Source organism: Phacochoerus africanus, chromosome 9 (assembly GCF_016906955.1).
Source record: "Phacochoerus africanus isolate WHEZ1 chromosome 9, ROS_Pafr_v1, whole genome shotgun sequence".
Classification (NCBI taxonomy): domain Eukaryota; kingdom Metazoa; phylum Chordata; class Mammalia; order Artiodactyla; family Suidae; genus Phacochoerus; species Phacochoerus africanus.
The window spans coordinates 82,389,203-82,410,527 of NC_062552.1; the positions used below are offsets into that span (position 1 = coordinate 82,389,203).

The window sequence follows — 21,325 nt, forward strand, 5'->3', positions numbered from 1 at the left end:
GCTCTCCTCCCACCCTCATCTGAGCATCTTTTTCGGCATCTCCCTGGATGAACACTTTAAGTAAAGGTGACAATAAACAGGACATGGCTCTACATAATACAAGACCCTGATTACTGTGGTGATTGTGGCCCAGATGTGATTTCAAGTAAAAACAGCAAGGTGATTTAGAGAGGGTGGGAAGGAATTTGCAGTGAGTTTGGAGGGGAACTATGAAACAGAAAGTTACCATGTTAAAGCTCTGTTATTGGAAGGATAATTATATGGTCAGGGAAGATCTTAAATTACAAGACCTTCCCAGGGGGGGCTGAGTTTTTCATAGCGCAAATGAGTAAAACTGGCTTTGGAATTTTTAAGAGACAGTAAAACCTGAAGTTTGAGATATTTCCATGGTGGATTTCCTCATGTCATGACCAGGTAGGGTTCATCCCAGGTTCACAAGGATGGTTCAACATACGCAAAACAATCAACATTATACACCACATTAACAAAAAAAAAAGGCAAAAACCACATGATCATCTCAATAGATGCAGGAAAAGCATTTGACAAAGTCCAACATCCATTCATGATCAAGACCCTCGCCAAACTGGGTATAGAGGGAACATTCCTGAACATAATCAAAGCCATTTATGATAAACCCACAGCGAATATAATCCTCAATGGGGAAAAACTGAAAGCCTTCTCACTCAAATCTGGAACAACACAGGGATGCCCACTCTCACCAATGCTCTTCAACATCGTTTTGGAAGTCCTACAACAGCAATTAGACAAACCAAAGAAATAAAAGGCATCCATATAGGAAGAGAAGAGATCAAACTGTCACTGCATGCAGATGACATGATACTATATATAGAAAACCCTAAGGACTCAACCCCAAAACTACTTGAACTGATTCCTAAATTCAGCAAAGTAGCAGGATAGAAGATGAACATTCAGAAGTCAGTTGCATTTCTGTATACCAGCAATGAAATATTAGAAAAGGAACATAAAAATACAATACCTTTTAAAATTGCACCTCACAAAATCAAATACCTCGGAATACACCTGACCAAGGAGGTAAAGGACCTACATGCCCAGAACTATAAAACTTTAATCAAAGAAATCAAAGAAGATGGAAAGAAAGGGAAAGATATTCCATGTTCCTGGATTGGGAAAATCAATATTGTAAAAATGGCCATACTACCCAAAGCAATCTACAGATTCAATGCAATCCCTATCAAATGACCCATGACATTTTTCACAGAACTAGAACAAACAATCCAAACATTCATATGGAACCACAAAACACCCAGAATCACCAAAGCAATCCCGAGAAACAAAAACCAAGCAGGAGGCATCACTCTCCCAGACTTCAAGAAATACTACAAAGCCACAGTCATCAAAACAGTGTGGTACTGGTATCAAAACAGACAGACAGACCGATAGAACAGAATAGAGAACCCAGAAATAAACCCTGACACCTATGGTCAATTAATCTTTGACAAGGGAGGCAAGAACATCAAATGGGAAAAAGAAAGTCTATTCAGCAAGCATTGCTGGGAACCTGGACAGCTGCATGCAAAGCAATGAAACTAGAACACACCCTCACACCATGCACAAAAATAAACTCCAAATGGCTGAAAGACTTAAATATACGACAGGACACCATCAAACTCCTAGAAGAAAACAAGGCAAAACACTCTCTGACATCAACATCATGAATATTTTCTCAGGTCCGTCTCCCAAAGCAATAGAAATTAGAGCAAAAATAAACCCATGGGACCTCATCAAACTGAAAAGCTTTTGCACAGCAAAGGAAACCCAAAAGAAAACAAAAAGACAACTTACAGAATGGGAGAAAATAGTTTCCAATGATGCAACCGACAAGGGCTTAATCTCTAGAACATATAAACAACTTCTACAACCCAACAGCAAAAAAGCCAATCAATCAATGGAAAAATGGGCAAAAGACCTGAATAGGCTGTTCTCCAAAGAAGATATACAGATGGCCAACAAACACATGAAAAAATGCTCAACATCGCTGGTTATAAGAGAAATGCAAATCAAAACTACCATGAGATACCACCTCACACCAGTCAGAATGGCCATCATTAATAAATCCACAAATAACAAGTGCTGGAGGGGGTGTGGAGAAAAGGGAACCCTCCTGCACTGTTGGTGGGAATGTAAACTGGTACAGCCACTATGGAGAACAGTTTGGAGATACCTTAGAAATCTATACATAGACCTTCCATAGGACCCCACAATCCCACTCTTGGGCATCTATCCGGACAAAACTCTACTTAAAAGAGACACGTGCACCCGCATGTTCACTGCAGCACTATTCACAATAGCCAGGACATGGAAACAACCCAAATGTCCATCGACAGAAGATTGGATTCGGAAGAGGTGGTATATAGACACAATGGAATACTACTCAGCCATAAAAAAAGAATGACATAATGCCATTTGCAGCAACATGGATGGAACTAGAGAATCTCATACTGAGTGAAATAAGCCAGAAAGGCAAAGACAAATACCATATGATATCACTTATAACTGGAATCTAATATCCAGCACAAATGAACATCTCCTCAGAAAAGAAAATCATGGACTTGGAGAAGAGACTTGTGGCTGCCTGATGGGAGGGGGTGGGGGAGGGAGTGGGAGGGATCGGGAGCTTGGGCTTATCAGACACAATTTAGAATAGATTTACAAGGAGATCCTGCTGAATAGCATTGAGTACTTATAATTGTAATGTATACATATAGGGATAACCTGACCCCCCTGCTGTACAGTGGGAAAATAAAAAAATTATAAAAAAAAGAAAATATTATATACACATACATACACATACACACGTACACATACACACACACAATGGAGTACTACTCAGCCATAAAAAGGAGAAAACCCTGCCACTTGCAGCAACATGGATGGACCTTGAGAACATTGTGCTAAGTGAACTAACTTGAGAAAGAAAAATACTGCATATTCTCACTTACATGTGGAACCTAAAAAAAAAATTCTTAAACCAAACTCAAAGATCAGGTTTTTGGTCGTGGACAGGTAGTTGTGGAAAGGGGAATTAGATGAAGGTGGTCAAAAGGTACAAACTTTCAGTTATAAGACAAAAGAGTACTACAGATGTATGTACAACATGTTAGCCAAAGTTAACACTACTGTACAGTATATAAAAGCTATTGAGAGTAAATCCTGAGAGATCACATCACAAGAAAAATTTTTTCTTATTCTTTTTTTTGGATTTATGTGAGATGATGGATGTTACCTAAACTTATCTTGGTAATCATTTCACAATATATGTAAGTCAAATCATTATGCTGTACACCTTAAAGTTATACAGTCCTGTATGCAAATTATATCAGTGAAATTGGAAAAATCAGATTTAATTAGCAGTCCAATAAATGCAACTATAAAATGTGATATGAATGTTTTTATTTTATCAATATAATTTTTAAAAATACCATCCATATGCTTGTAAGAATAGTATAATATGGCATCATCACTAACACATATTTTGAGAATATATTTTAGAAAGCAATTTGGCAATACCTATTGAGAACATTAAATTTTGTATACATATATATTTTTGATATTTAAATTTTGTTTCAAGTAATCGATTCTAGGTAAATGGTATAAAATTTTTAAAAAGCTAAACCCAATTATTCTTACTGCATTGTTTTAAGATCAGAAAATTTTAAACAGCCTAAATACACTAGGGAAATGCCATAAAAACACTATCACACAGCTTTAATAATATTTAAGAGAGTTAGTTATATGAAAATGCAGGCTATAAATAGAAGCAAAATACTAAATTATAAATGCTACATAACCTCATATGTGTAAAGAAAAATTGTTAGACAAAAAAGACCAGAGGAAATATACTGTTTTACTTGAATTTATATCTGTTTAAAAAAAATCAGTAATTTTTTGAGCTCCCTTAACTTTTCTAAATCTTCCAAATTTTTGTTTAAATACATACTACTTTGATAATCAGAATTTTAAAAATTGCAACAGTGATACCTGGTACATAGGGTGTTGCAAGGATTAAATTAAATGACTTACATGCAAGAATTTGCCACAGTATCTGGTATAAGATATCAATAGGTAGTGTTTTTCTTCCAGGCCAGGTAAAAATGCAGGGTAAATGGTTTAGTATTTAAGAACTCAGGCTCTGCTCCCAGAGAAAAAGGAATTCACATATTGACATTCCCATTTGTTAGATACTACAAATTAATTTATCTAAGCTTCAATAACTTCTCCTAAAAGTAAAAATAGTAATATCTAACAATATTAGATTATTTGGAGAATTAAATGAGCTTGTTCATAAAAGTTACTCATCTTACTGCCTGACATATAATAAGCTTTCAGTAAATATTAACTCTAATATTTGTACATCAAAGTAAAATGCATGAGACTTTTGAACCCAGATAATGAATTTAAAAATTAGTAAACAAAATAGATGTCCCTTTAACCAGAGAAAGAGCCTCAAAATTACATGACAAATGCAAAGCATCAACTCAGATGGAGTAGAATCTTTGGTCCAGTGTGAGAAAAGGAGTATCAGACATTTGAAGTAAACTCATTAAAGGATGGATCCTTGGGGTAATGTCCATCCATCTAAGGGAATCTTAGCAAAGAGTTCCTTTAGGGACCCCAGTTTTGGCCCAGCAATAGTTTCACTGGGGACAAGTGCAGAATCTAAACTTTCATTTTTATCACTACTAGAGAGGAGAAAAAAAATCACATCTTTTTCAACTTTCAAAAAACAAAACAAAACAAACAAAAAACACATGCCCCCAATGCATTGAAAGTGAAAGCACAAGGGACAGAACTCTGAGATCCGAGGGAAATGAAGACCAGAGGAAAGGTTTATCTGAGACACTGTTTCCTCTTCCCCATCAGTGCCTGAATCAACTCCAACGAAGGGCATATACCAATATTTCATGAATGTGGGATAGGGAAAATATGTGTTATATTTTGAAGGTGGAAATGTGAGTTTGAGAAAGTATCTTTCTACCTTTCTAGTTGAAAAACAAATAATTATTTTCAAATTTTGTTTACTGGAAATGCAAAAGGAAAAAGATAGGTAAGTATATTACCTTCATTTAATCCTTTCTAATGTTACCATGGTTTTGTGACTTTTATTCTAAAGTACAGCATTTTCCTTAAAATAAAATTGACTGAAGAAAATTAAAATCCAAAATACCATTTTTCTTTTAGTTTCCTTTAGGGAAGAAAAGCAGACTGAGCATAAGCCAATACTCATTCCAGTGGGAAAGGAGGAACAATACAAATCCTCTCTAGAAGCTGACGGTTATCATTTCTCATAACGCTGCATTTGATTTTTTTAAACTTAACTTCTAATCCCCGCCCTAGGTTTATGAAATGGCATCAAAACTTAACTTCTAATCCCTGCCCTAGGTTTATGAAATGGCATCAGTCACCGAAAGTAAAATACAGACTACAGGATGTCCTGCTGGGAATTTTTCCTTTCTCCTCAACCCTAGCACAGAAATTGACCTCACTGACTCTAAATTCAAGTAACAAGAAGAAATGATATCCTGTATGGTAAGTCAAACATAGCACAAATAATGGTCTAGCACCTTGTAACATTCCCGGAATAATAAAAATTGTTTAGGGAAGATAGAAAATCCAGAAGAGTAAGTGCCTTCAAAAACAACATTTTTTTTTTGTCTTTTTGCCATTTCTTGGGCCGCTCCAGTGGCATATGGAGGTTCCCAGGCTAGGGGTCGAATCGGAGCTGTAGCCGCCAGCCTACACCAGAGCCACAGCAACGCAAGATCCGAGCCGCGTCTGCAACCTACACCACAGCTCACGGCAACGCCGGATCGTTAACCCACTGAGCAAGGGCAGGGACCGAACCCGCAACCTCATGGTTCCTAGTCGGATCCGTTAACCACTGCGCCATGACGGGAACTCCTAAAAACAACATTTTTAATAATTATTTTTTCAGGTTATAAAAATATGTTACTCATAGACATTTTAAGAAACATAAACATATATAAAGAAGAAAATTATAGAACCTATCATCTGACCTTAAAAAATTTACCACCATTAATTTTTATTTTTTTCCAGAAATTTTTCTATTCCTCAGTATTAGTTAACTTATCTACAGAAATGCATCTTGCTACACAACTTCTATAAAGTATAAAGAACTTCATAAACTTTTGCTACTCAAAGAATCGGCATTACCCTATTGCTTATTAGAAATTTAGAATCCCAAGCCCAAGCAATCCTTTTAAGTCAGAGTCTATATTTTAACATGATCTCTGGAAATGTTTATGCACTGTATGAATTTTTTCTATGCCTCTAATTTTTATGTAATGGGTATAAATGCTTTAAAAGTGCTGGATATTTCTAAACTGCCTGCCAGAAAAAAAAAATTACAAGTTAGTATTCCCTCTAACAGTTTTACTGAATGACATTTCACTGAACATCCACCAACCCTGGTATGATGATTATTCATCTTTGCTTGTTTGAAAAACAAAATTGTGTCATTCATATTCAAATTAACAACCTTCATCTAGAAATGTGGAATTATGGGTTTAATTCCCCAATTTACACTAAAACTTCATATTCACTTCTTAAAATGCCTTTTAGGAGTTCCTGCTGTGGCTCAGTGGGTTAAGAACTTGACATAGTGTCCATGAGGATGTAGGTTCGATCCCTGGCAGGACCGGGTATTGCCACAAGCTGTGGTGTAAGTTGCAGAAACAGCTTGGATCCCATGTTGCTATTGCTATGGCTGTGGCATAGGACAGCAGCTGTAGTGCCAATCTGACCCTGAGCCTGGGAATTTCCATATACAGCAGGTGCAGCTATTTAAAAAAATAAATAAATAAAAAATAAAAATTTTAAAGGCTTTTAATTCTATTGAAAAGAATAATATTTCTAATTTTTAAGACATCTTACCATTCAATAATATAAATACATATTCCAAAATATCCCTTGCTTCGAAAAGCATACATGAATACGGTAGGCACTCAGTTAACTTGTATTGAAGTTTTGAAATGATTTAGGCCAGTGATTAGCTTATAAAGCCAAATGAAGTTTAGAGGATAAGCCTGAAAAGACTGTACTTTGCACATAAGTATTTGGTTTATAGTAGCAAAGTGACAGTCAACAGAGAATAAACTATAGTTTCTGATGGACAGTAATCAAAAAGTTAATGCTACTATTTGTATATGTTTTACTTATACTATGTTGAGAAATATGTTTACTTATTATAGAAGTACTGAAACAATATAAGGTAGGTAGTATTGTAGACAGTTCTTAAATTTTCCAGGGACAGAAATCTGAAGTCACTTTGTCATCTTAAAAGTAACTGTAAGGAAAAAAATAAATAGAGAAAGAAAGAGACAGAAATAAATCCAGAGAGACAAGTGAAATAAAGTGATTATAAAGAAAGAATGAATTTCTCTAAGGAATTTAGTGAACTTTTCACTAGACTGAAACCTAAACAAGGTCTTTCCAGGAGTTCTCTTGTAGCACAGGGGGTTAAGTATCCTGCATTGCTGCAGCTGTGGTGTACGTCTCAGCTGTGGCATAAGGTCACAGCTGTAACTCAGATTTCATTTCTGGCCAGGAACTACCATATGCCCCAGGTGTGGCCATAAAAAGAAAAAAATAAATAAATAAAATTTTTAAAAAGGTCTTTACAACACCAGCTGATAGCATTATGGTCTCCACGCTTGCAAGTTTATGAGATGAAAGAAAAAGACTGGGCTTTCTCCTGCCCTCTCTCCAGAGCTGCTCAGAATATGGACTGCTCCAAAGGAGCATATTCTATGGAATATTCTATAGCATATTCTATAGAAAGAATAACAAATGTGTAAGAGACAACTGACATGTAAATGAATTTTATTATATTAAATAAGCTTAAATTCTCAGACCTAGGCAAATTATATCCCAGGGTGCAGGCAGAATTTACAAATGTGATTTGAAAACCACTATTGGTGTCTTAAAGAGACTTCTGAGGATGAAAAAAAAATTTAACTGAAATTAAACAACAGCACTAGTTTAAAGTAAAAAGTTGCTTCTAAGAATTTTTCATAAGCCCTCTTTTCAGTAATACATGATAGAAATTTTCCAGATACAATGTCATTTTCACCACTTTTGTATTATTTCTCTATTTTTAGCTTAGTTAGCCATCTGTCTATAATTGTTGATAATAATACATGTTAGCCTAGAAAAAGCTTTAAGTGATCTGGAAAAGCATTTTTTTTTAATGTTCTATGTATTTTAATCAAAAACATAGGTGAAAATAATTAGAAATTTTATCAAATCCATAGGCAATAAAAATAGAACTGGAAGCTAATATTTTAATGTTTAAATTAAAATTAAATTAATATTTTAATTTTTAAAGCTAATATTTTAAAGATCTCAATTAGCTGAAACACTTGGTGAAAATCAGCAACTAACCTTCCTCACTTCAAACACTCAATGACTCAAGCATAAAATGGGGCCAGACTGTCTTTAAAGAAGTTCTTGTGAGCAAAACTCTAAGGGCTCTGGTAAAATAAAAACCAATAAAGTCAGAAGTAAAAAGTTACTGCCACAAAAAACTAAAGAATTTAACCCTCCATGAGTTTCTGGAGCAAAATAGATTATAGTATCACAGTGCTCTGTGTCAGCCACACAGTATGAGGGAGATTGCATTCGGTTTTAGTAAGATCACATCTTCAGAAAGGTATGAGGAATCAAAAGAAGGCAGCTAGGAGGGTGAGCACTCTGGAAATCGTGTCATATTAAGTTGAAGAAACAAAAGGTGCTTAGTTCAAATAGAGAAGATATGAATATCTTCCTAAATTTTTTTTTTTTTTGGTCTTTTCTAGACCCGCTCCCATGGCATATGGAGGTTCCCAGGCTAGGGGTCTAATCAGAGCTGTAGCCACCAGCCCACACCACAGCCACAGCAACGCCAGATCCTTAAGCCACTGAGCAAGGCCAGGGATCGAACCCGCAACCTCGTGGTTCCTAGTCAGATTCATTAACCACTGAGCCACAACAGGAACTCCCCTAAAATATTTTTAAATGCTGCTGTGTAGTCTTACTCTGAGTTTCATCATAATGTAGTTGAAACAACACAAATCTGCTCAGCACTGCCCTTAATGCTTTCCCGTGGCTCAAATGTTACTTCTGTAATTGTAGGAAGAATAAAACAGATAATACTTGTTCAAAATTCTGATAGAGTGTGCCCATATGATGGGCACATAGTAAGTGTTAACTCCCCTTCCCTGAGGCAGAAGTAGGACCAAGCAGACAAATGAAGATGGGAAAGTGACCTGGGAATGTAACAAGGAAGTTTATTACAACTTCTAAAAATGAAAGCTCTTCTGCCTTTCAATAATCCTTTTGTTGTGGATTATTTCAGCAGAAGCTGGATAACCAACAAGCAACTAGAAGAGAGTACCTCTTACTGCTGGTGGAAGAAGAGGCTACACAACCCCTATAGATTCTTCCAGCTCAAAGACTCAGTGAGTTCAGATAAATAAGAAAATGTGATTTTTTTTTAGATCCCATTTTAATTCATGCTATCTCTGAGGCCAGTGAATATGAGTGATAAGTTACTCCAAGAAACAGAAGGCCAGACTTGACAGTTGCTTTATTCCTCTATGATATAGGAGGAAACACGTGAATAGAAACAGATTTCAACTATTCCCTTAAGTGATTCCCTAAGACACAGCATATTGAATCAATTGGCCTTCATGCTACAAAAACAACTGGAAAACAAAGATTCAAGCAGACAGTGGTAGAAATGGGTAACATCTAATTGGTAAAAAAAATAATAATAATAATAATAAAATAATGAATCAAAGGCTCTAACAAATAGAATTATAACACCCAAAAATGCAAAGAAATGATTGCCTGAATCCCCCTTACATGTCTCCTCAGTGTCTATCATCATCTTCTTAGTCTCCTCTCTCTCTTTTCCTTTTTTTTTTTTTTTTTTTTTTTTTTTTTGCCATGCCTGCAGCAGGCAGAAGTTCCCAGGCCAGGATGAAACCCAGGCCACACACAGCAGTGACAATGCCAAATCCCTAATCGCTTCCAACAGGGAACTCTCTCTTCTCCCTTTTTAAAATTGATTTTCCATTTTACTTCTTTAAGTCAACTAACTATCTTGATTTTGTATAAGTGAAAGAGTAGTAATCTGCCTCAGGTTATGGATAACTACAGGAGCTGAATATTGCACATCACAACAGTCAGGTAAAATAACTGCAAATAACTGTCTGTTCTGCCCTTCTCACTTCAGTTCATTTGAAAGTGAATCACTTCTTTTTTAACTACTGCCAGAAATAACACCTGCATCAGATCTCATTTGCCATACCCAATTGATGCCACATTATGACTACATTTGAGAATATTTTAAGTTCAGCTCTTGAAGTATGACGTATGATATTTGTATGCCTTTTAACCATTCTTATTACAAAAAAATAACCATGTAAAAATGAAAAATAAAAGAAACATTATTCCCCCTAAGTGGTACATTTTGAGGGGTGCTACAGAGATCGTACCTACTTTCCCCTCAGATGGTGTGGTGTTGTCTACTAGCACCAACAGTTATTCATTTTATTAATTTGATGCACTTTCCCCCTGAGATGGTGACATCGCAGATACATTTATGCTGGAGATCCTCCAAAATAGTTGGGATGGGCAGTAAAACAGGAGCTGAAACACCTGGACTCTAGCTTTGACCTTGCCATTTACTGGTTTGGGACCTCAGGCACTTAACCTCTTTGAGTCTTTATCGCCTCATTTGTTGAAATGGAAGCAACAACTCTTGTTATGACTTCCCTATAGAGTAAGTACAAAAGAAAGTACAAAAAAAAAAAAGATACATGTTCTACATAAGGGTTATCTTGTTCAAAACTAATCCCTTTCAAGGTGCCCTTGCAAAGAGGCAGTTACCTCCTGTGAAGCTCCATGGAAATGAAGCAGCTATCACACAAGACCTTAGGCAATCCTTTCTCTGCCAAGTGGCTAAACTAAGGAATCTCACTACTAACTTGTCATATCTTACCTCTGCCAATGCAAAGCTTAAGCTCCAGTGTCCAGTCACACCAGGAGAAAAGTCTATATTCCCCTCTCCCCCAGCCACAAACTCTGAGCCTGGAAGTAGTACTAAGCCAAATTTTCTTCATTTTGATATTATATTCCAGCCCTAATCACATCTGAAGAGGGATTAGCACTTCCCTAATCATGCAATTAAAAATCCCTCCAATCTCAAAAGTTTGGGTGCCCTCTTGGAATGTAGTATCACTAGATTTATGTGTGTCATTATGGTTATAGTGAACAAAAGGGACCAGCCCACCTGTGACTGATCCTGAGTCTACAAGTTTCCCCAAGCAAATGCTGCTCCGATAAACTTGCTGTTTGTGCCATCCTGTCTTATGCCCTTGTGTACAGAACATGGAAAATGAAAACTGCTAAAATATTCACAGATGTTAGAGGTTAAGTTCATGCATGAGTTAACTGGGATTTTTCCAGTAAACTGGTATTATTAAGAAAAGGTGAACAGAGCATTTGAGCTCTGAGCTTCTAAAATAGGAAAAAAGGGGAGAAAAGGTGGAACAGAGATGACAGATAGACCCTTATTCCAAACTTCTTATGGGTTAAGCTTTGGCCTAGGCCAAGACCTAAAATTTAGATAAACTTCTCTCAAAAGAATAGCCAGGCTTTCTCCAGTGCTGAATACATCACAAAATCAAAGAATACAAGAGAGAAAAAAAGGTTGTATCAAAAACCCGATTTCCAGGATTTCTCTGGTGGCCTAGTGGGTTAAGGATCCAGCATTGTCACTGCAGTGGCACAGGTTCCATCCCTGGCCTGGAAACTTCCACACACTGCTAGCATGGCTAACAACAACAACAAAAAAAACCTGATTTCCATAAGGCTGCCTATTTTGAAACAGTATTCATTAGGTTGACCTGTATGACACTAACGAATACAGGTCAGGATCAGTACTGACCTGATCCTCATTTCCCAGGAAATCCCATAGGAGAACCTGGTGAAGGGGGCGGGGGGAGCAGTGTAGGAACAGATAACTCAGGAAGTTCTGTAGATTCAAAGATAGTTGGCCTTAACATTAGTACAAACCACAGTGTAGCCATCAGGAAAATGATCCTGTTATTTAAGATTATAATGACATCCCTACCAGGGAAGACAGTCTATAAAGAAAATGAGAGCTCTGGTGTGTGTCTCATGGGCAAAAAAAAAAAAAAATGGTCTTAAAACTTTTTAGGGAGTTGAATCTGATGTGGTCTGGGAGGACTCTCTATACATACACACACATGTATACACACACATACACACATGTATGTACACACATACACACAGGTACTTAGCCTGTCACATGGGTAAAATTCCACCGGTAAAAATATTATTTTGCATTTTGAAATCAGTTTAATTTATAAGATTAACAAAGGAGTATAATAACATCTAGCATATTCCTTAACAGTTTATAATAGTTTATATTTTGGTTGCATTTTATAATATATAAACTGCTTTTGTATATATTATTTGATGCCATTCTTAGTCTCAGAAGGTTAGTCCTTCCTTGAGGAAATACTCCTCAGGAAGTGGCAGAGCCAAGATCCATAATGCCGCCAAAGGCCTCGCTCTGCCACGTTAGTGGATCCCAGACCTGAACTGGGGCCCAGAAATCTACATCTTTCAGAGATGAGTCCTATGATTCTGATATTATCAAAATCTGGAGCTAATGTATTACATCATCCTACAGATAGAAAATCGATTCTAATAATGGTCTATAAGTGGTCACTTAGTGAAGTTAAATTGTAACTTGCTTAAAGTCATCCTGTAGTTATTTTCATACCTGGCTTTTTAAGCCTCAGTTTCTCTCTTTTATGCCACTTAGCTGAGATTACTGTTTGGTTCAGTAAATCTGTCATCTGCAGTTTTTTATAACTAAATTAATTTAGGTTTAGCCAGACACCCATCTGTACTGTCTAGACCAATGTTCTCCAAAGCTTGGTGCACCAGGCAACCCAATGAGACATGCAGAAAGGAAATATCTGAATTTTATTTTTATTTTATTCTAAGAAAACTTTTTAAGAATCTTTACCAATATTTATTATGTTGCTTGACAGTGGTTTGTATATACTTTAAAAGTGAAGAGTCATTTATAGACTAGACTCAACACCTGTATTGTTGGGGTGCCCAATCAAAAATAGAAACCACTGGTCTAGGCCCCCTCCTCTATGCTCAGAAAAATGTGCTCATCTCCTGGGGAGGAATCAGGAGGCATGATTCCCTTTGTATATGTAACTTCTGCTGTAATCCTCACAGGATAGTTGCTAATGATGACCTCTAAGGCCAGAAATTCTTCCCACACTGTGAGTGAGTTCATCCTCTTGGGCTTCCCTTGCCGCTGGGAAATACAGCTCTTCCTCTTTTCCATATTCTTCATAACTTACATCCTGACCCTCCTTGGAAACATGGCCATTGTGTGTGCAGTGCGTTGGGACCACCAGCTCCATACCCCGATGTACATTCTGCTGGCCAAATTCTCCTTCCTGGAGATCTGCTACGTCAACTCTGATGTACCCAACATGCTGGCCAACTTCCTCTCCCAGACCAAAACCATCTCCTTTGCTCAATGCCTCCTCCAGTTGTACTTCTTCTTCTCACTGGGCACAACAGAATGCTTATTTCTCTCCACCATGGCCTATGACCGGTTCCTGGCAATCTGCCGCCCCCTGCACTACCCTACCATCATGACTACTAAGTTCTGCAGCAGCCTGGTCGCCTTTTGCTGGGTGTATGGTTTCCTCTGGTTCCTGATCCCAGGGATACTGGTTACTCAGCTACCATTTTGTGGCCCAAATGTGATTGATGACTTTCTGTGTGACCTGGGACCTCTGCTGGCCCTGGCTTCAGCATGTGTCCCAATCCCAGGGACTGTTCTCATATGTGGCACCATGAGCTCCCTCCTCATTTTTGCCACCTTTTTCTACATTACTGGATCCTACACCCTGGTGCTGAAGGCCGTAATACAGGTGCCCTCAGTTGCTGGCCGGAAGAAAGCCTTCTCTACCTGCTCCTCACATCTGGCCGTTGTGTTTCTTTTCTACGGTTCTGTCATGATGACATATGTGAGCCCAGGGTCAGGACAAGCAGAGGGACATGCAGAAGTTCACAACTTTGTTCTACTCAGTTTTGACCCCTTTTTTCAACCCCATGATCTACAGCCTCCGGAATAAAGAAATGAAAGATGCCTTGAAGAAAGTTCTAGGAGCTTCCTAAAATTGATATTATGTACATTAAAGTTGGAAAATCATTGATCTGAAACATTCTCTGAAAGGCTCACAGTAATCACAACCATAGGTAGCACATTCTACTGACATCTACCTCCAACTAAGCAGTGGTTCCCAACTAACTGACCCAAATTGGGGGTACTGGGGCCTAGGCACAGGTATTTTGAAAAGCTCCCCAGATACCATAATACATAGAGTGGGTTGAGAACCACTGCATTCAAATTTAGGGATTTCTAAACTTTGTGGTAACAAAGAATGACACCATACACACATTCCTTTTCTTTCCAAAAGCCACAATGGTGCAAGTCAATCAAATTGAATATTCAATAGTAATAACACGTAAGTATAACAATTATGCTTTGACAAAAAAGTTGATGTGCAGGATAAGCCAGTCTCTTTTGAATGATTTCACATTCTTATTTTGGGGAGATTACGCACAGAAAAAAGAAAGACTATGAAAAACTAATCTGGCATTATAATACTGGCCTTTGGAGTGACCCAGATTAGCAATATTTCCTGGTTTAAGAGAAACCACAATCTAGTTATAGAAATAAAAACTTTTTAACCTTTTTTCTTGTTTTGTAGCAGCTTGATTAAAATATATTCATGTACCATAAAATTCATCCTTTTTAAAGTGGACAATTCAGTGTAGTTTAGTTTATTAAAACAGGTGTGCAACCATCATCACTGACACATTTTAGAATATTTCATCACCCCAAAAATATATTTCACATCCACCGGCAGTCATTCCCTACTCCCCTCCCCATTTAGCCTATGACAACCATCAATCTACCTTCTGTCCCTATGAATTCTGAAGTATAGTTGAGTAACAATATTGTGTTATTTTCAGGTGTAAGCATAGTGATTCAGTGTTTTTGCAGATTATATTCCTTTATATGTTATTAAAAATAATAGGTATAATTCCCTGTGCTATACAGTATATACTTATTGCTTATCTATTTTTTTAGCTCACACATTTTTTCATTAATGTATAGTTGAGTTACAGTGTTTCTTCAATTTCTGTTGTACAGCAGCGACCCAATCACACACAGTTCCCTGTGCTATACATTAGGACCTACTGCCCATCCATTCCATATATTACAGTTTGCATCCACCAACCCCATCTCCTCATCCATCCCACTTCCTCCTCCCTCCCTGTGGCAAACACAAGTCTGTTCTCTATGTCCCTGAGTCTGTTACTGTTTTGTAGATAGGATCATCTGTGCCATATTTTAGATTCCACATGTAAGTGATATCATATGGTATTTGTCTTTCTCTTTCTGACTTACTTCACTTAGTATGAGAATCTCTAGTTCCATCCATATTGCTGCAAATGACATTAATTTGTACTTTTTTATGGCTGAGTAGTATTCCATTGTCTGCATGTTCCACAACTTCTTAATGCATTCATCTGTCAATGGAGATGTAGGTTGTTTCCGTGTCTTGTCTAATGTGAATAGTGCTGCAGTGAACATAGAGGTGCATGTATCTTTTTGAATGAATGTTTTGTCCAGATATATGCCCAGGAATGGGATTGCTGGATCATAGGGTAGTTCCATATTTAGTTTTCTGAGCTATCTCCATGTTGTTTTCCATAGTGGTTGTACCAATTTACATTCCCACCAACAGTGAAGGAGAGTACCCTTTTCCCCACAGCCTCTCCAGCTTTTATTATTTGTTGACTTGTTAATGATGATCTATTTTATATACTTTGTATCTGTTCTCATAATTTTCTTTAATTCTTTAGACACAATTTTTTCTTTAATTCTTTGAACTTATTTATAAAAGCTTATTTAAATTCTTTGCCTAATAAGTCTCATATCTAGACTCCCCTGAGGACAGTTTCTATTAGCTGATGTTTTTTCCTGTATATATGGGACATATAATTTCTTCACATGTCTCTCTCTCTCTCTTTTCATTTAAAACTGGATGTTTTAAATAATATATGTGGAAAATATGAACATTGAATTCCTCCTACTTCTCCAGGTTTTGTTGTGATTATTGTTTTTGTTGCTGATGCTGATGCTGTTTATTTATTTAATGGCATTATTTTTACTAATTCTAAGAAGTCTCTATCACCTGGTATGCGTAGCTACTGAAGTCTCTGCTTGGTTAGCTTAGTGGTCAGATCATGACTGAACAGGAGGGAGCACTTTACTACATATTTGGAGAGACAGCTATAGATGTAGATGTGGATATAGCTATATTAAAGCTCAAAAGTGTTCCTCAACTTGTTCCATTAAGTTCTGCAATTTAATACTTCAGCTCAACTGTCAGAAAAAGCACATTTTATCCTATGAAAGTTAAATAAATTATTTGCTCCTAATCATAATTTTGGCAGAAATTAGTATCAAGAAAATTCTTTGTGCCCTCACACACCAAACAGTTTCATTAATAAATCATTCTGAAAACTTGATGACTGTGCATCCTAGGATATCAATTTTCATGGTGGAAGAAGTGATGTTTCTATTTAAAAGATGAAAACACTCTGCCTTACAGAAATGATGCTGAGAAAATGAGTAAGTTCAATTTATAACCTACCCAAAAAAACCTCTTTTTGTCATTGAATAATATGTAGTCATTAGTAAATTGTTAACAAGAGCCAGTATCATTTAACATCGTTCAAACCAATAACAGAAAAAAATAGTTAAATATCTGAACCAAATGCATACATACCCATGTGCATATGCATGCGCATGCAAGTAATAAACACAAAGGGGTTCAGAAGTTTGAGTCAACAACCCTCTCAGCAATTTCTCACTTAAAAGAAGCAAGAAAATTACAACAATCATGTCAGCTTTTAGGGACATCTACTAAACAGTTTGAAATACTCTAAAGGGCTAGGAGGAATTTCTAGATGCTTGATGTTTCACCACTTGCACCACAGTCTCCTGGGAACTGCTTACCATGAAATGATATTTATTTATCAGTACCATGCTAGAAGCACAGAGCTGATCAAGAGAGAAAGTTTTTCACCAAAAAACTAAAGGGAATACTCATTTTCAAGCCAGAGTGAGTTAATCAGAAAAAGAATGAGAACTCTCATGACATTACTCTGATATTGACAGATAAGAGTTCAGAACTTGCAGACGGGCTCAAAAAATGAATGAAAGTGAATGTAAAGGAATAAGAAGATAAACCAAAACTTCTAACTGAGCTGGTGCTACTGTACTGTTTGCACAATGATGAGAGTAACCTGTCTATAGAACAAAATAAACATCTGCTCTAAAAATAACATGAGATGATCATTCACTACTGGAGAAAGTGGGTCCCAAAAGCCAATTAGTGGGCTCCTGAGGGAAGGGAACATTTGGGAGACAATTAAGACTCTCCTCTCATAGATTCTCACTTTTGGAATTGATAGGAGACTGTCCCTCAGGAGGTTTCAGAGCAACATAGATAAATCTCTGCTGTGCAGCACATGTGCTGATTTCTCTCTAAAACAATATTTTTGTCTAATAAGGTTACCCCCTTCTCTGGGCTGATGGTTGCCAAGTATGCTATGCTCCCAATCTTGCCTGCCTTTTGCTAGAGAAAAAACAGAAGATTACAAGTCAGACCCATGATTTCTACAAGGAGATGAGTTCAGAAGAGGTGCAAGTATAGGATAGCTCTTAATTGTGTTTTGTACCTCATCCTTCTTTTGTGTGACTATAAAAATAATGGTATCTCAAGTTACATGAATTAATGTAGGGAGATCCATCTTTAAAACTAAGAGGTATTTGCCTTTCTCTTTCTGACTTACTTCACTCAGTATGAGAGGCTCTAGTTCCATCCATGTTGCTGCAAATGGCATTATTTTGTCCTTTTTTATGGCTGAGTGGTATTCCATTGTGTATGCAGACTATTGCCTTTGGAATGGATTAGCAATGAGATCCTGCCATATAGCACCGGGAACTATGTCTAACCACTTATGATGGAGCATGGTAATGTGAGAAGAAATGCATACTTGTATGTATAACTGGGTCGCCATGCTGTATAGTAGGAAAAAAAATAATGTATTGGGGAAATAATAAATAAATAAATTAAAATGTTTTAAAATTAAAAAAAAAAACTAAGAGGGCTGAGAATCAGGGATGTGAAACAGATAATAATGAGGTAAGAGCCTTAATGTATATAAATTCTGCCCTTATTAACCAGGGGTTGTACCCAGTGAGAACCAGGTCTTTGGAGAAACAAATATATTAGCAAAGTGACATCTGGAAATGAACAACAAAGCAGCTAAGAGAAGCAGGGTAGAAAAAAAGAAACAGGTTTGTTTTTTGTTTTGTTTTGTTTTGTTTTAACCTGTGTTTGGCTCCACCAAGAGCCGATGATCATCTGCTGCCTCTGCAAGGAGGGAGAGCAGTGCAATGACGGAGCACTCCAGATTGGTGAGTTCACTCCCACGTGGTTTACAAAGCCATTGGAATCCTCATGCACAATAGCACCAGATATTCCTTGCTATTTTCACTCTTTCCTCTTGGTTACTTTGGCTTCTGGGTAACTATCAACTCCTGCTACAAGGAATCACGCACAGATTTGCTGTGCCATATATGATCTCTTCACAGATTAAAGAGGAGCCTTGCAGTGAAATATGATATGAAAAATTCTGAATTTCTCTCATCCTTTGTGTCACTATTTGCAATCATCAAGATTATCCTTAAAGCTACGATATTATGCTATCTGGAAAGTAATACATTTTATAACTACTACATTGGTAAATATTCGTTGCTAGAATACTGTTTTTGAATACTTCTGGGTCTGTATTCTGCACTTATATTTTCCTGAATAAGTATCACTCAGGCCTATCACTTTGGGTCATTTTGGCACAAATGATAACTGTCCCTCACTAACAGAGGAGATTCAAAAACAATTTAATACATTAAGACCAAATGACTGACAACAGAATCTTAAGTGATTTCAATGGCTTTGTTTTTGTTTCTCTAGCATTGGAAGTCACTTAAAGTTCAGAACGAAGTCTTACTCAGAGAAGGAAGATTTCACAAAGATTCTTAATACACTTACCAAAACAACTTTAACCTTCCACATCTTTAATAGGATGGGGAATGTGACAAAAGAGGAGAAATGAGAGGAATCCTTGTCCAGAGGGACAGTTATGGCTCCCACCACTGTCCTCTGTTCCCAGAGGTCTCTGCTTATGAGTATCCAACATTTATGATCCTCTGCATCTATCCATAACTAGAATAGCAGCCTTTCTAGAAATCTTCACACATCAGGCAAAGATCTCAAACGTCTGTAATATATCAGATCCATTGCTCACTTTCTCTACATTTTTCTAGTTTCAACCTAGATCAAGATTGTACAGAAGTATTAAACTAATGGTAAAAGGAACATTATGTAGATATCTAGACTTTCAAGGTTTTCTTGAGTTAGCAAACCATGATGAACACTGAAGAAACGATGGCACATTTGATATTTCTTGTCTGGGTTATCAGGACACCTTAAAAGGCTAACACTTATAATTCCAACACTAATTCAGAATAAAAGTGAAATGCACAAGATTTCACTGTGTTTTTACCTTTCCCCTCCTCTTATGATGATATTTCTTGTCTGGGTTATCAGGACACCTTAAAAGGCTAACACTTATAATTCCAACACTAATTCAGAATAAAAGTGAAATGCACAAGATTTCACTGTGTTTTTACCTTTCCCCTCCTCTTATGATGCTTAGCATTTGTTCTCTAATTACAAAGATCCAGAGAACTGAAATTCTGTGTCCAATATTAAGGCTCTATATATCCTATCCTATAGCTCCAAATACAAAATGTTCGTACCTATTTATAAATAATTTGTAAGTACTGTCAATAACCTTCTCCAAGCTGTTTGTTGCATAAGATTCTATTTTTTGCTGGATCTGAGAAAATACTTAAAGAAGAATAAGAAAGTATAAAATTCAAAGTCTGAACATATCAAGCACTCTCAAAGTTTTACAGTCTTGAGCAGTATAGTTACATTATTTATTTAATAGAGTAATAGAGTCTGAGGCACTGAGGGATCTCTAAAAGGAAATATTTCTAAACATTAGAGAATAAAGTCAAATTTGTCACTGTCATTTCTTCCTCTCCACCCCTTAGGAAGCCATGAATGTGTCAGGAGTCAACAAAGTGACTGAATTCACACTCCTGAGTTTTCCCTGCTCTAGAGAGGTTCAGGTCCTCCTCTTTGTGCTGTTCTTTGTGTCCTACATCCTGACACTGATGGGGAACGGGGCCATTGTCTGTGCAGTGAAGCTGGATCACAGACTCCACACCCCCATGTACACGCTGTTGGCCAACTTCTCATTCCTAGAGCTCTGTTACGTCAACACCACCGTTCCCAATATGTTAAGGAACTTTCTCTCTGAGACCAAAACCATCTCCTTCACTGCCTGCTTCCTCCAGTTCTACTTCTTCTTCTCCATGGGCATCACCGAGACCTTCTTACTGCCCCTCATGGCTTTTGATCGGTACCTGGCCGTCTGCCGACCTCTCCACTATCCTACCATCATGAGCAGCCATCTCTGCATGAACTTGGTGGTCCTCTGCTGGGTAACAGCCTTCCTCTGCTATCCAGTCCCTATATATCTTATCACACAACTTCCCTTTTGTGGCCCCAATACCATTGACCACTTTGTCTGTGACCCTGGTCCTTTACTGGCCCTCTCTTGCATCCCTGCTCCTGGAATTGAGCTCTCCTGTTCTATATTGAGCTCTCTTATTATCTTCATCACTTTCTTCTTCATCCTTGGGTCCTACACCCTGGTTCTCAGAGCCGTGTTGCGTGTCCCTTCAGCAGCTGGCAGATGTAAGGCCTTCTCCACCTGTGGTTCCCACCTGGCTATAGTGTCTCTGTTCTATGGAACTATCATGGTGATGTACATAAGCCCAACCTCTGGAAATCCAGCTGGGACACAGAAGATTGTCACCTTGTTGTACTCATCAGTGACCCCACTTGTAAACCCTCTGATCTACAGTCTCCGGAACAAGGACATGAAGGCTGCCTTGAGAAAAATCCAGATGTGCACAAAAATTAGCCAAAGCAAATGA

The 21,325-nt window shown here is 37.4% G+C and overlaps 1 protein-coding gene across 1 annotated transcript; it reads left to right on the forward strand.

The window, feature by feature from the left end:
- Nucleotides 1-13,343: 13,343 nt before the first annotated feature.
- On the forward strand, nucleotides 13,344-21,325 carry LOC125136737 (olfactory receptor 11H6-like). The gene is made up of 3 exons (XM_047797529.1): nucleotides 13,344-14,101; nucleotides 15,896-15,900; nucleotides 20,379-21,325. The coding sequence occupies exons 1-3, from the start codon at nucleotides 13,344-13,346 to the stop codon at nucleotides 21,323-21,325; spliced, it is 1,710 nt and encodes a 569-aa protein (XP_047653485.1).

What these genes read in the sequence shown, in the direction of transcription:
- LOC125136737 (XM_047797529.1), top strand. Translation starts at nt 13,344, where the DNA reads ATGACCTCTAAGGCCAGAAATTCTTCCCACACTGTGAGTGAGTTCATC.